Source organism: Peromyscus eremicus, chromosome 16_21, assembly GCF_949786415.1.
Source record: "Peromyscus eremicus chromosome 16_21, PerEre_H2_v1, whole genome shotgun sequence".
Taxonomy (NCBI): domain Eukaryota; kingdom Metazoa; phylum Chordata; class Mammalia; order Rodentia; family Cricetidae; genus Peromyscus; species Peromyscus eremicus.
In genome coordinates this window covers 8876981-8891643 of record NC_081432.1, presented here as the reverse complement: position 1 = coordinate 8891643, position 14663 = coordinate 8876981, and the positions used below count along the sequence as shown (strand labels likewise).

The 14663-nt window shown below is 48.5% G+C and overlaps 1 protein-coding gene across 1 annotated transcript in view; it reads right to left on the bottom strand.

Moving 5' to 3' along the window:
* Positions 1–1206: 1206 nt before the first annotated feature.
* Trappc10 (trafficking protein particle complex subunit 10) overlaps positions 1207–14663 on the bottom strand; it is a 62676-nt gene continuing 49219 nt past the window's right edge. Inside the window, exons 18-23 of the mRNA XM_059281485.1 lie at positions 13654–13754; positions 11259–11385; positions 9804–9974; positions 6395–6572; positions 2521–2715; positions 1207–1654 (exon numbers count right to left, since the gene is read on the bottom strand). Of these exons, the coding sequence (XP_059137468.1) occupies positions 1416–1654; positions 2521–2715; positions 6395–6572; positions 9804–9974; positions 11259–11385; positions 13654–13754 (1011 nt within the window). The 3' untranslated portion in view covers positions 1207–1415. The remainder of the gene's footprint in view (positions 1655–2520; positions 2716–6394; positions 6573–9803; positions 9975–11258; positions 11386–13653; positions 13755–14663) is intronic.

The following is a 14663-nucleotide window of genomic DNA, read 5'->3' as shown; positions in this document are numbered from 1 at the left end:
TATGCATTCCTCCAATTCCTGCAAATGAAAGAGATGGGAGGGGGCGGGAATAACACCATCCTTTATTTGCTGGCTGAGTTAAAAAGGAAATACACTAAATACTGAAAATGTTGGCTTGGTTCTCCTGGCTTCTGCCTGTGTTCCTGATTCCCTGTGCCCAAGCTCGGTCCCTGGGGGACAGCCACTGCTTCCTCGTCCAGCTCTGCGTCTCAGGTTCCACTCATGTAAGTCACGCCAATGAACCCAGAGCACTCTATCTCATATGTACAAAAATACATCACTTCGGAGGAATGAAAACGTTTAATACATACAGCATGTATTTACAAGCTATGACTTCCACACCAGTAAAAACAAACACACATTTATTTTGTCCTTGATTTTTGGTGCAACTTATACACAAACATTACATCAGTTAGTCTGTACTCTTAAAAATAATAAATCAACAATATATACAATCAAATTTACAACCAAAAGTCAATGAACCCATTGGTACGGCATGACTGCAACCCAGTGGACCAGCAGAGGCTCCTCCAGGCCCTGAGTCCTTCTTTACGACTGACCAGAGCACAAGAGAGACCTCTCTCATCTTCACTCCGGATGGAGCATCTTCAGTTCCAAGACTTAAGGTGCAAAAGATGTCGATTATACAGCTACAATACATGAGCAGACTTTAAAGTGAGAGAAAACATTTTACCCCCACATCCAACAATTATAATAAATATAGATTTAATTCCAAGTGCATATGATATTCAATCAACATTAGGGAGAATCAGGGATCCAGAACTTTTAGCCTAAGCCATGTCCACATCACACTTCCCTGTGCTCTGGTCGTCTCTCCAGTACCTTTCATGTGGCTTCTACAGATGGACCTTGTGATCTGCCAGGCATCCCAAGGCACAGAAGGGGTTATGTTCCCTCCCACCCCACCCCGGCCCCAAAAGGTGTTACTATAAAACCATAACTAGGGAGTCTGGAGTGTAGGACAGTGTTTCATCCCTCAGGAGGCCCACAAGTTGCCCAGAGTATGGGCTGTGTGAGCAGAAGGGCACATAGTGCCATAAGAAGACTGCAGAGTCTGCTGAAGGTCCACCTGAAAAACGGAAATGGACAGGGAGCCACCCAGAGAAAGGCTGTGGGAGGAGACCAGTCTTGTGAGGAGGGTTCGATGAGTTGGGGTACCAGCACGGGGACAGGGTCAGGGCTGAAAAAATGAAAACGAATCCTGTGTCATAGACAACATGAGGTGATTCTCTACTCCACTGAGCAGCTGAAGGACACTGTTCTCTGCTGTGTCTGTAGCTAGGCAGGACTGCCAAAGTCTGGTTAGAACTAGTGTGTTACCACAGACCACAATTCAGCCACATTCCCTAAAGTGCACTCACGGCCACTCTTGACTTTGCTGGCCCATGGCATCGTCAGGTAACACTGACTTCCAGGACATGGTCGTCTTGACTGGGAATGACCAGGATCTGCATGCCAGTGCTGGAGTTGAAGACCTGGCCAGCGGGCAGTGCCTGGAGCCGGGGCATGGGCAAGCCTTTGTGCTCGCTGCTGGAAGCTGAGTGTGTGCTGCCTCTACTCCGCATGCTGCTGCAGTCCAGCTGGTCATCTAGGTGCTTGTCCACTGACAGGCTGTCATTTTCTATCCAGCTGTCTGTGGAAGACACAGGAAGTCAGACCAAGCCACTGCAGCCAGCATGAGCCTGGGGAAGGGGGAAGTCAACCTGGGCTGCTGTGTGGATATAGAAGAGTCACCTGAGTTTCACATCGTTACACAATTACTGTGGTTTTGAAACTAGTGCAACAGACTTCGGTTTGGGTATTAACTTCTACTGGCCATAAAAATATGTTTTAGCTTTCAGTCTGCCACATGAAGCTATAGCCTAGTCAAATACAGATTTTATCATTAATTCTAAAAGGGCTCTGTCTACAGCTTTCACACTATGTTCAGTAGAAATCACACTTCAGATTCTGACTCTGAACTGGCAATGTGGTTTGGTCCTTTCAAGATGACAGGTAGTGGCAAAAAGGGCAGTCCCGGTCAGCCCCCCCACCCCCGCCCTGCCCCCACCACGGCTGGGGAAACATCAGGACAGCACTAAGAACACTGTGCAGCCCACAATTTGGGGAATCCCATCTCGTCTACATCTGCACTTCATTTATCTGTCTGTCTGTCTATCTGTCTATCTATCTATCTATCTATCTATCTAACTATTTATTTCAAGGCAGAGTTTCTCTATGTAACAGCCTTGTCTGTCCTGGAACTTGTTTTGTAGACCAGGCCTGCCTCTGCTGGGATTAAAGTGTGGGCAACCAAGCCTGGCTACATCTGTACTTTTAAACAGGCTCTGTGCGGGTGGTTCTGCACAGTGGGGGTTGGAGGTGAAGCTGTGCTCAGATGCTCAGTGGGTCTGGGCAGTGAGTGAACTAACTTGCAGTACTTTCCACTTGGGATGGGTTACCAGGCATGACCCACTTTCTGTTAGGAGGGAAGCAGCTGCTCTTCTGTAAACTCCTTACCAGCATCCAGTTGAGAGGCGTGAGCAGAGTGATGGGGGAGGTACTTAAACAGTCGGACATCAGGCAAGGGGAGGTAACCAGCAAACAGAGGCATCACTTCCATATGGACTCTGTGAGTGGCCTGGGCAGCCACAGGCATGGAGATGACACCACAGCTCTTCCCACACACAGCCCAGTTGCTGCTGTTGTCCACAACTGAAATGAGGAGGACATGGCATTTGTACAGACAGCAGAGTGGACCCCCTTCTAGTGAGCATGCGTTCGGATAACTAAGGCACACCACTGTTTTAGTGCAACACTCAGTTAGTTCTAGTTTAGACAGGGTCACATTAGATGCAGACAGAAAACACCTTTCCCATCAGATAAGTGAAGTGTTAAATGAGGCTGTTTGGAGGTGGCAGGAGACAGATCTGTCTGTGAGTAATTGCAAAGACCAGTGTGACCTGTGCTGTGGTTTGGATCTCAAAATTCCCAAAGGCTCCCGTGTCGAAGGCTTGGTCCTCAACTGGTGGTACTACTGCAGGATCATATCACAAGGATGCCAGTGATAAGTTCATGCAAATGGCTGTTAGGAGGTGGGGTCTGGATGGACGAAGGTCACTGGAGATGTGACTTTGAAGGGTTTCTCTTGTCCACAGATCCTTTCTCTTCTCAGCTTCTGGTGTGTCATGAAGTGAGCAGACACCTTCATCATATTCCCCAGCCTCCATGTTTCTGCCTTGCCTCAGTTCCAAAGCAATGGAGCCAACTGATGGTGAGTAGAACCCACTGAAACCACTAGCCAAAGAAAATGTGTTCCTCTGGATTTCACAGGCGTCTGTCACAGTGATAGAAAGCTGGCCAACACTGCCTGGCTCCTGGCCCTGGGTGTGACCCTTCTTGGAGTGAGAATAGTGACACTGGCCTTCAGATGCTTCCCAAGGATGTGGAAAGGTGGCACACACTGCATCACTGTGGCACATCTTGGACACAGCAGGACCTAAGCATGTGGTAGCTTCATCAACATAGATTATTTTGTTGTTGTTTTAAAACAGGGTCTGCCTGGTCTGGAACTCACTATGGGGACCAGGCTGGCCTCAAACTCACAGAGATCCTCTGTGATGCCTCTGCCTCTGGAGTGCTGGGATTAAAGGTGTGCGCCACCACTGCCCAGCTGATCCACATGCTTCTTAAAGTCACCCCGAATGATCTAGGGTGATCCTAACCCAGCCCGGGGCCAGGATGGTGAGCAGGAACAGATCCTCCCCACAAGAATCAGACAAGCAGCAAGGATGACGGTAATGATGCCAGCCAGTGCTACGGAACAGGCAGGGAGGCAGGTCTCAAAGTACGGCTGCAGGGTGCCCTGATCTCCAAGTGAGCTCCAGGCTGCTGCCTCCATGCCACACTCATGTTGGTCCTGATGAAGGCACAGGCCATAGTCACCATCATATCCCTCACATTTTTCACCAGTATGGAAGAACTTCCTCCACAAAGCAGTCACACTACTACTGTGCAGTCTCAAAAGCAATAGGAACTTGCACTGGCACAGCATGGCCACCAGGCAGCAGTCTTCAAAGGCCCACCACCTTCAAAGGCACTTGGGTCAGGCCCGGTCTAATTCCATAGAACCACAGACACAGGCTGCCTACCCTCACTCTGACCCTTGCCAACCTCTAATCCATCCCCCTTCCTGTAATGCTGTCACTTGAGACTGCCCCCATCTCAATGTGTAACCTCTTCAGAAGAGGGGTAAAGACATCCAGTCAAAACACCATGTGTAACCAGAGTCCACTGTTTTACCCATCATCAGTAGCTGAGGACATCTGAGCTACTTCAGCCTGGTGCTTCATGCTTTTCACATTCTCAGCTGCAGGATGATAGCAGAGAGCAGAAGTGTGTAGAGTGTTCTGCACTGTGTGCTGAACTGGGCATTCCTCACAATAGCTCGGTACATGAGATAATGACTTGCAAACTAGCAGATATTTTCTTGGAAATGAACCACATGAGGCGGGCATGGCATGTCAAAGAAAACAGCTTAGAACAAGGCATGGTGATTCACACCTGTCATTTCAGAACTTCAGAGGCTGAGGCAAGAGAACTTCCATAAGCTTCAGGCCAGCCTGGGCTACAGAGTGAGACCGTCTCAGACCCCTCACCACCACCCCCACCCCCAAAATCCCCAGTTAGTCTTTATCATGACTGAAAAAACTTGGGACTTTAAGCAAAAATTGGAGTTAGCGAAGCCTGAATGCAAGCTGTATGAATGCCTCTGCACTGGACAGCCCCAGCTCCCCGTGCAGCTGAGCTACTCAGATGTGGATTCTGATGCTGTGAAATGAAATACGTCTACAACTCGAAGATGTGTACACTTGGGAAATCGCGCACTCATGGAGCTACAAAGTGACACCTGGCCAAAGATCCACTCAAAACAGGACAGATGGGAAGGCCGCATGAAATGAGCACTTCAGACTCCAAGCAGTGGTGGTCTGTAAAGGCTTCCTCATGTATTTCAATTATACACTGTTTCTCCTCAGAGTGGACACAGACAAGGCACAGAAATTCAGTTACCTCTGACTCAGCTAGATAGCAAAGAGATGAAAGACCCCACACCATCACATGTACTGTTATTTTTCTACTTGGGAACAGTGACTTTTCATGAAAAATATGTTATGTGTTCACTGTACTATTTTATTGTTATTGTGTGTTTGTACACGATGATATTCACACTGTGTGAATCAGGCACACACATGTCACTGCACACATGTGGAGATCAGAAGACAGGTTTGGGAGTCAGTCAGTTCTCTCCTTCCAGAGTGGGTTTCAGGGACTGTTAGACTGTGCAGAAAGCACACGTTTACTTCCTGGGCCTTCTGCCAGCCCTGCTTTATTTCATGTGTATATGTATGTTCCTATGTGTGCACATGTGGAAGCCAGAGGTCAACTTTGGCCATCATTCCTCAGGCACCATTCACCCTGCTTGGAGACACAGCCTCTCACTGGCCAGGATCATGTTAAGCAGACTAGCCTGGCAGGCAAGTGAGCACCAGGGTTTGCCTGTCTTGGCCTTCCCACACTGGGATCTCAAGTGTCCGTCACCATCCTCAGCTTTTCTATGTAGGTTCTGGAGACTGGCCTCAGGTCCTTGTGCTTGCTCTTAGCGATCAAGCCACTTCTCCAACCCTGACTTTGAAATAGAATCTCAAGGAGCCCAGGCTGGCCTAGAATTCACTTTGTAACAAAGGCTGGCCTTAAACTCCTGATTCTTCTGTATCTGTCTCCCAAGTCCTGGTGTTACAGGCATGTGCCACCACACCTAGAACACGGGTGTTTTGTTAAAATAAATTCTTTACATTACTATTAATGTATGTGCATGTATCACAGGCATATGCATGACATGGCATGCATGTGGACGTCAGAGGACATTTGGGAACTGGTTCTCTTTCCACTGTGGGCCATCAAGTAGGAGCGTCAATGGTAGGTACTTTTACCCACTGAGCCATTCTGCTGGTTCCACTGTTGTTTTAAAAATAATAAACATTTGATTCATTAAAGGGATTTTGAGAACTGCAGGGCCTGGAGAGGGTAAGAGAGGGTCGTGTGTGGTCAGGGGCTCTAGCCGCTGGGAGAATGCTGAAACAGCATTAGGGCAATGGTGGGACTCCAAACCCTACACAGAAGAGCAGATGCATCCATGGTCCTGAGTCCCCAGACTGCTGCACAATGCTTGTTAGAATACACTGTAATAACAAAGCTGTGTTCAGTGAGCCCAGGACTTTGTTGTATCCTGAATCTATCAGGCAAATGCTGTGATTCTAGAACACTCTCTTCCAGGACGCCACATTTCACTGAAGGCCATGGAGCATCACACCATCAAGAAGAGCTTGAGGCCTACCTTCGTACATAAGCTTTGTGGAAAAATATTCCTCAGACTCCACGAGGGCTTCATCCTTGTCCACATCCAGGAGGTCGGCGAGCCGTGTGATAGACACCTCCAAGGAGCAGAGCGAGCCTGTCCTACAGTACTCAGCCCCTGAAGCAGGGAGGATCTCAGCTCTCACATTGTACAGTGTCTGGAAGGAAGGGACAGACAAGATAAGGGACTGCTTACCCGAGAGGCCAGAGGAAAGGCTGCTGAGGGCCAGGGCTCTTAGGTGCTTTTGAATACAGGCATTTTCAAACATGGGAGCAAGGGCAGTGGAGTAATCCTCCATGTGTCTCTCCCACATCAAGGTTATTAATATTTGCTTCATCTGCTTGATCTAAGTATCCATTAGGGTTTCTAAATCCTGCCTAAGATATTCTGAAGCAAATTCCAGACAACTTGCCATTTCCTCTCTTATGTCAATACTGACTATTACTAAAAAATAGATGTTTTTCTTACCAAAACACAACATCATTACCAAAACTGGTAAAATTAACACAAACCCCTGGGTATCATCTAATTTGGTCTATAACCTCCTTTTTCCTTATCCGCCTCCTTCTCAAAGGCTTTTCATACAAACCACCCAGCACAAACCAAGACTCCTGACCTGCCTGCTGGTGTGCACAAGTGAGAAACATACATCACACACGGGCAGTTCCAGCGCAGAAGCCAGGCACTCTGCACCTGGCATGTGAGGAGCCACAAGGCATATCTCAACAGAGTACAATGCATTGCTATTCAAAGGAGATATCTGAGATTGAGAATTGTGTTCTTCTGAAGATTCATGGAAAGATGACAACTCTCTGGGGATTCACAAGGCCAAACCAGTTCTCAAACACCTTGGTAATGACTTTCTTATCAAACACTCAATTAAGTCTGATCAGAGAAAGGCAAATGTCCATCAATCCGATGGGCTGGTCTCCTGCTGCTCTTCCATTATGGGGCATCGGGAGCTGACACATGCAGACATGAGAACATACATCCAGCCCTCTGACTGGGGTGAGGTGGGGTGCTGCAGAATGCTGAGTAGCCCATTCACAGAAGCCAGCTCTGAGCGTACTCAAAAGAGATACAAGGTTGCCTGTTCACATGGCAAGCATCGGAGGGATCCACTGGGTGGAATGGTTTTGACCCTACCAAAGGACACATTTCCTAAGGGTTCAAAGTGCCATCGATGGTGGCAGTGGAGCTGATCCCTGCTTTCTGGAGAAAAGCCAATGGCTGCAGGAAGAGCTTGCCCTGACTGTTGACTCTGCAAGTCTGTGACTAGAACCAGGGTTTTTCATAAAGAAACTACCAGCCGTAGCCAGTGGCGTCAAACCGGTCTGTGGCACAGTCTTTTCAACAAGCAGCACAGTGACAACTGATGAGTCACAGAACAGAGTGGCACACACAAAACTTAAACACGGGGGGGGGGGGGGGGGGGGAATCTTTGGTTGGTGTGTAAAATGGATGAAGAAAATTTTCTTAATGAAAAAAACAAACAAAAACCTTAAGCACAAGTACCAAGACTATCAAGCCCTTAGAAACCTTTCTGACCTTGACCGCAGCAGTGATAGATTCTTAGATCTGAAACCGGAGACTCAAGTGTCGAAGGGAGAAAAGTTAGATTTCATCAAAAGGAAAAACTTCTGTGCTTCCGTGGATATCTCAAGAGTGAAATGCTAACTGAAGAAGGGGTACATGTTTACAAGTAACACACAACAAGGGACAGGGACAGATGCCTGGAATATACCGAGAACTTACACTCGAATAATGAAAAGCCAAACCACTCCATGTCAGCAGACAGAGGACTCAAGCCAGCATCTCTCCAGATGACCTGTAACTACAAAGCCATGTACCACCTGGCCTCCTGGGAATCCCCACCCCACCCGACACACACTCTGCACCACTGCAGGATGGTTTTGACCAAGGAACCAGCAGCTGCAGTGCTGTGAGAGTGCAGAACCAGGACTCCTGGAGAGCTGTTGGAGTCCAGCAGCTTTTCAAAAGCCTACCCAGAGTTACATTATGAGCCAGCTCCACTTGGGGGTACTTATTCAAGAGAACCAGTTATGTGTCTATGTGTGTCTGCATAAGAACCCACGAGTAGATTTCCCTAGCATCGTTATCACAGTAGCACATTATCAACATGGAAGATCTGGCCACCGGAAATAGATGGACATGTGGTCCATCTGCAGTGAATAGCATGTAGCTAAAGGAATAAAGTCCTGACGTGCTTCCAAATGGATGAGCCTAGAGGACACTGCTAAATAAAGGATGCTAGTCACATGTCACATGATATTGGGGTGGGAAACTCTGAGGAAGTGTAGATCCACAGACAGACCTGCCTGGAGCTCACAGATTCACCTGGGTAAGGAGGAAATGAGGTGTGGACATGGATGGGGAGAAGTTCTTTTGGGACACAAAGTATTCCCCAACAAGATCTGAAAAATGGTCACATAGCTGAATATAAGGACATGTTGAAATGCAACTTTAAAAAGGTGAGCACTGTTACACACAGAGACACCTCAACAGTTTTCCACACAAAGGTCCTATCTGATTCTTAATCTTAAGAATACATTTCAGAAAGCAACCCAACAAAGGCTCGTGACTAGAACCTTGTACTCAGCTTGCAGGACCCCTGAAGGCAAGGCTCTGCACACTGGGCATGAGAGGAAGGCAGAAGCCACATGGACAGTGAGCAAGTCAGACCTCTTCCACACCAGTGAGTCCTGACTGCCAATCTTCACCTATCAGAGCCGAGTGACGCACTACATACAAACAAGCCACAACACTGGTTATGTTTAACTCTCTGGCTAACGTACAGAGTTGAAAACATGGGCTTCAAAATAGACTGATTTGGTTCGAGGGAGAGAGAAAAAGAAACAGTGTAAGAACTATAAACACAGATGCCTTTCCACCTGCCCAGCACACGGTCAAGGGACTGTGTTGACTGAACCAACCCCAACCAAGGCCGTGTGCCCAGCTCCTGGCCATTCAGAGCAGCACACTCAAACTCCAACAAGAGGTGGACTATGAGAAGTGACGCTGTCCTGCAACACTTGCTGTTTTGTGTCTGAAAGCAGTGCCTGGGGCAGGAGCTCAGGATGGAGATGAAATGGCTTTACCATGTCCCCCAGACCGTTCCGATGACACAGGGGGAGGAGGGCAGGGGTCTCGGTCACACATCATCAGCATTGTCGGAGCAGGTGTACCCCAGGAAGGACACAGTACCACAGATTGACAGGCATGAACTTAGCTGCTCAGAGGTCCCAACCTTCCTTGAGCCGTGGCTCCAGGATATTGAAAGAATCCCCCTGAACCTCAAGACTATCAAGAACATGAAGTGGCCCGTGCTTCCAGCCCACACTCCATTTCCCAATAATGCGTTACATACAAAAAAGTTCTCCACGTGAAATTCGTAAGTGTAGGGCTTCAAGGGGACAGTCAGCCGCTCTTCAGAAGCTGGGGAAAACCCCACAGAGAACTGGCAGTGCAGAGGAGGGGGAGGCTCCTGCGTCCACGTCAACTCCCAGACAAAGAACACGGACTGCTTGCTGTGGATAAGCTGCAATGAGAAGCACAACTTTGGTCACAGTGCTGGGAGCCTCGGGGAGGACATGGGCCTTCCAGTTTATGCAAAGGGGCATGTATCAGGCAGTCTGCTGGGAGCCTGTGGGTTCCTGTGCTTTATCAGCACTTACCACTGCCTCAGTCCTGCCTGCCTGGCCTGACACAGAGCCTGGCCCCCAGCTGGTAAAAGGAGTCTGTTTTATGACTTCCTACACTCTCAGCATCAGAGATCATGAAAAGGAGCTTTCAGAATCATTATTTGTACATAGCAAGCTCCCTACATGGCTCCATAATGGGGCATTAATGCCACTGTCAAAGCTGGACCAATGGCACTATCCGGAGATGGTGGAAACTTCAAGAGGTGGGTTAGTAATTGAGGAAGGACATGAAAAAAATACCGGGGTCCTGCCTGCCTTCCTCTCTTCCCCCTGGTTCCCATAAGGTAATGGCAACCGCAGGTCTGCTCTACCATGCTTTCCCCTCCATGATGTGCTGCCTCTGCACAGGCCCCAAAGCAACCAAAGTGACCATGGACTAAAACCTCTGGAACCAAAGAAATCTTCCTTCCTTTCCGGTGACTGCTCTCAGGCACTGTATCACAGTGACAGATAGTTAACATGACTATCACCCAGTTTACATCCATGGCAATCATTTCCTATTAACATAAAATAACTCAGAAACAAGTCTAGCCAGACATATGGCCTAAACACCAGGGTCCATACCTACAGGCTCAGGGACAGGTTCAACAGAGATGTGATAATGGCCAAATAAGTATCAGTGGGGTAGCCTGAAAACGCTGAAGCTACCGTTACGTGACACCAGGAATCCTCTGAGCAACAGCCAGCAGCACTGACTGTCCGAAAGCACACAGGAAGGGGCAAAACATGCCAGGGAGCGAGGGCCCAGACGTGAGCTTCTCACAGCAACACAGTACGGTAGGCCTTTACATACAGCAGCGCAGGACCACACTGTCTCAGGGTGACAGCACGCACACAATCAAGGTCACACACAAGCCTCTGTTTACATAATCCCACATGGGGCAGGGTGAGCTCAAGGGCGAATTCTAAAATGACAAAGGCATTCCTGTGCCCTCTGCTGTCCCTCGGCCTTCCAAGCTCACCTGTTCCACAGATGAACTACGCAGGCATATGGCACCAGTGCAGCTCTGACCCAGGCCCTCCTTGCTGCCCGTAAGCTCATCCAAACCAGCTGCAGGCTCTGCTCAGGTCTCCTTCCCTGACCTGCTGAGAATCTGGCACTCAGACCAGAGCACAGTTACCTGCTGAGACTGTGTGTTCAGGGGTTCCAGCCTCAGGTCAGCAGCATGACCCATGTCTTCCAGACGACCATCGGACAGCTCAAAGTCCAGTTCTGACAGGTTCTGGACACGGACTTGCACGTATTTCCTAAAACACAGAAACAAAGTGGGTCACTCAGGACTCTTACTCCCTATGTCTCGACTATGTGAAAGGAAGCCCGTGCTTGAGGGAATCCTGAAAGAACACAGGAAGAGTGACTGGTGTCGAGGCTTTCATCCAGAACACATTAAAGGTTCGTTTCAAACAGGCAGTCTGGGAGACAACGGACCTGAGGACGGTGAGCTGATGTGTTGCACTGTGTAGTGTCTAAGAGCCAGTGGGTTTCTTGGAGAAGCCTGACTATCCTCCCCACTTCAGGTTCTCCCTGCTCACTTCTTTATCTGGAGAACATTGAAAAGCAAGTCTTTAAGAAAGACTTAGAATCAGCATGGGAACAAATCTCTGTGCATGTCCAAGATGGTTGGTTGTCCACATCAGGTTAACTGAGGTGAAGTCCCACCCTCAATTCAGAGGTGCCACTCCATGGACTGGCATCCCAGCCTGGATAAAAAGGAAGTGGAGCACTAGCCTTCATCTCTCTCTGCTTCCCAACTGTGATACAACATGACCGGCTGCCCACTGCTCTGCTGCCATCCCGTCCCTGCCATGGTGGACTGCATCCCCCAGAACTGAGCTCAAATAAACCCTTTCTTTAGTTGCTTTTTTTTTTTTTTTTTTTTTTTTTTTTTGGTTTTTCGAGACAGGGTTTCTCTGTGTAGCTTTGTGCCTTTCCTGGAACTCACTCTGTAGACCAGGCTGGCCTCGAACTCACAGAGATCCGCCTGCCTCTGCCTCCCGAGGGATTAAAGGCATGCGCCACCACCGCCGGGCCCTTAAGTTGCTTTTGTCACAGCAACAAGACAAGTATAATTACAGCTGGTTTTTCAGCTGCTTCAAAAAGGCAGCTGTGTTCTTTTAGAGATTACTGAGGTTTTCAACCTTGGCATGGAATGTTTCTCTGCTGTGTGTTACATGAAGAGCAAAAATACTGGTGGTATAACATTTCATTCTTTTTTTTCTTTTTTCTTTTTTTCTTTTTTTTTGGTTTTTCGAGAGGGTTTCTCTGTGTAGCTTTGCGCCTTTCCTGGGACTCACTTTGGAGACCAGGCTGGCCTATAACATTTCATTCTTATAACTTACCCAAATCCCATCAGTCCGCAAGAAAGAAGGACTGTTACAGTGAGAGGTAAGGGTCAGGTGGTGCCAGCGCTGTCATTTAAAGCAGGAAGAGCAGACACTGTATGGCCCTGACACTATGCTGTCACCTCTAAACTCGCCCTAGGTTTGATGATACCTCTAAGGTAGGAGTGCTCAGCTAGGCAACTGGCTCCTGCTGGAAGACATCATCATACCTGAAGGCATCTAGGGCTGGGATACTGGTGTAGTGAGAGCACCCAGACGTGCTGCTGAGCACTCTGCAGAGTATGGAACAGCCAAGAAGCACAAGGCCCCAAGTATTAGTGCTTTAAAAACTCTACCCTGGAAGTAGCTGACAGTTACCAAAGGTGCTATGACAGAGAACTAGCTACACAAAACTATGAGGATGCACTGGGCAGCCCAGAACATACCACCTTGTAGAAGTTGGACAAGCGGAATCTGACAGTAAGTCAGTAGTTGAAGATCTTGTTTTAACTTCGGCACAGTGGCTGTGTCCTAATCTACTGCTATTTCAGCCAGCAACTGCAACTCCGCAGTTACCGGCCTGCTTCTCTAGCAGCAGCCTGGCCACTCAGGCTACAGCCTGGCATGAATTCTGTTCCCACAGGCACTGGCCTTGTCATTGCCACTAAAGGTAGCTTTACCTAAATTTCTATCGTTCTATTTATAAATAGACTCACAATTCAAAGGCTGGGGTGAGAACCTGCGAGCTCAGAGAGGCTGAGTAGCTGGCGTCTCTGAACGACTCCTGCTTCTGCTCTGCCAAACCAGAAAAACCCGTGCTGCTCCAAATCTATCCCTACTACTCCCTGAGTCTCTTTAGCTCTCCCGGATGCCCTCTGATGTTCTGTGATTACTTTCTGTCAACTAACTCAGCCTCCTACCCAAGGTTAATTTTATTTAATCAATGCAAATGCAAACTTGGAGTTCACAGTATGATCGAATAACCCTCAACAAGATCTGGTTTAGATTTCACCTAAAACTTTATACTGACATGTCAGCTGTGAGGCAGAGGAGAAGCTGGGAACATGGCCTGGGGACCCAGGACACAGGGAGCTACTCTGGTAATGTGTAAAAACCCCAGTGACACACAAGGACAAGCTATGCACCCTGTCCGTTCAGGGGGAAGAAGCAGAGCTGACCCCATTCCATCCTTACCGAGTTCCAGCAGAGAGCAGAGAGTGCGTGGTCCTGAAGGGCACACTGAATGTCAGTGCAATGACAGTGGAGTAGATAGACCACGGGCAATCAATGGACACCTGTGAAGAAACAGAGGTCCCCTTTAACCCACCGGCCAGCAGCACAACTCTGCCACCATCCACCCAGCTGCACAGTGGCTTTACTGTGGTTCACCACCACTGTCCTGAGAGGAAATTCTATTAGACATATTTTCACAAGTGAAAAGGAAAACAAGGAGCTGCAGAATCACCCAGAAATGGAGACAGAATTGGAAATGGTCCCAGAACACCAGCTCAGCTCCCAGCACAGGCATCCTGGCAGGAAAGAGCAAGACCACCCATGTCTCACGCATCTGGGGTCAAGACTCCAAATGCACCTCACAGTGCAGCATGTGTCTCAAGGCTCTAAGCAACCATGAGCCACCGGAGAGCAAGCAATCATGCAATTACTTCACCTGCCTGACAGAACCCAGCTAAAGGCCAACCAAAGTGAGGGTCTGGTGTAGACAACCAAAGTGAGGGTCTGGGGTAGACAACCAAAGTGAGGGTCTGGTGTAGACAACCAAAGTGAGGGTCTGGTGTAGACAACCAAAGTGAGGGTCTGGTGTAGACAACCAAAGTGAGGGTATGGTGTAGACAACCAAAGTGAGGGTCTGGTGTAGACAACCAAAGTGAGGGTATGGTGTAGACAACCAAAGTGAGGGTCTGGTGTAGACAAGGAGAGATACTCCCTAGGGGCGGGAGAGGAGCAGGTCTTGAGCTTGCTTTTATCTACTGGGTGCAAATCACATCTCCCACTAACGGAGGATGATGATCTTTACCTTTTGCATTCTCTGCACAGGGTGCAGGGAGAAATTTCCTAACTACCCTTGAGAGACTGTGCAGTGGTTTGAATGTAAATGGCCCCCATAAGCTTGTGTTTGAATACTTGGTCCTTAGTTGGTGGAACTGTTAGGGAAAGATTAGGAGGTGTGGCCTTATTGAGGAGGT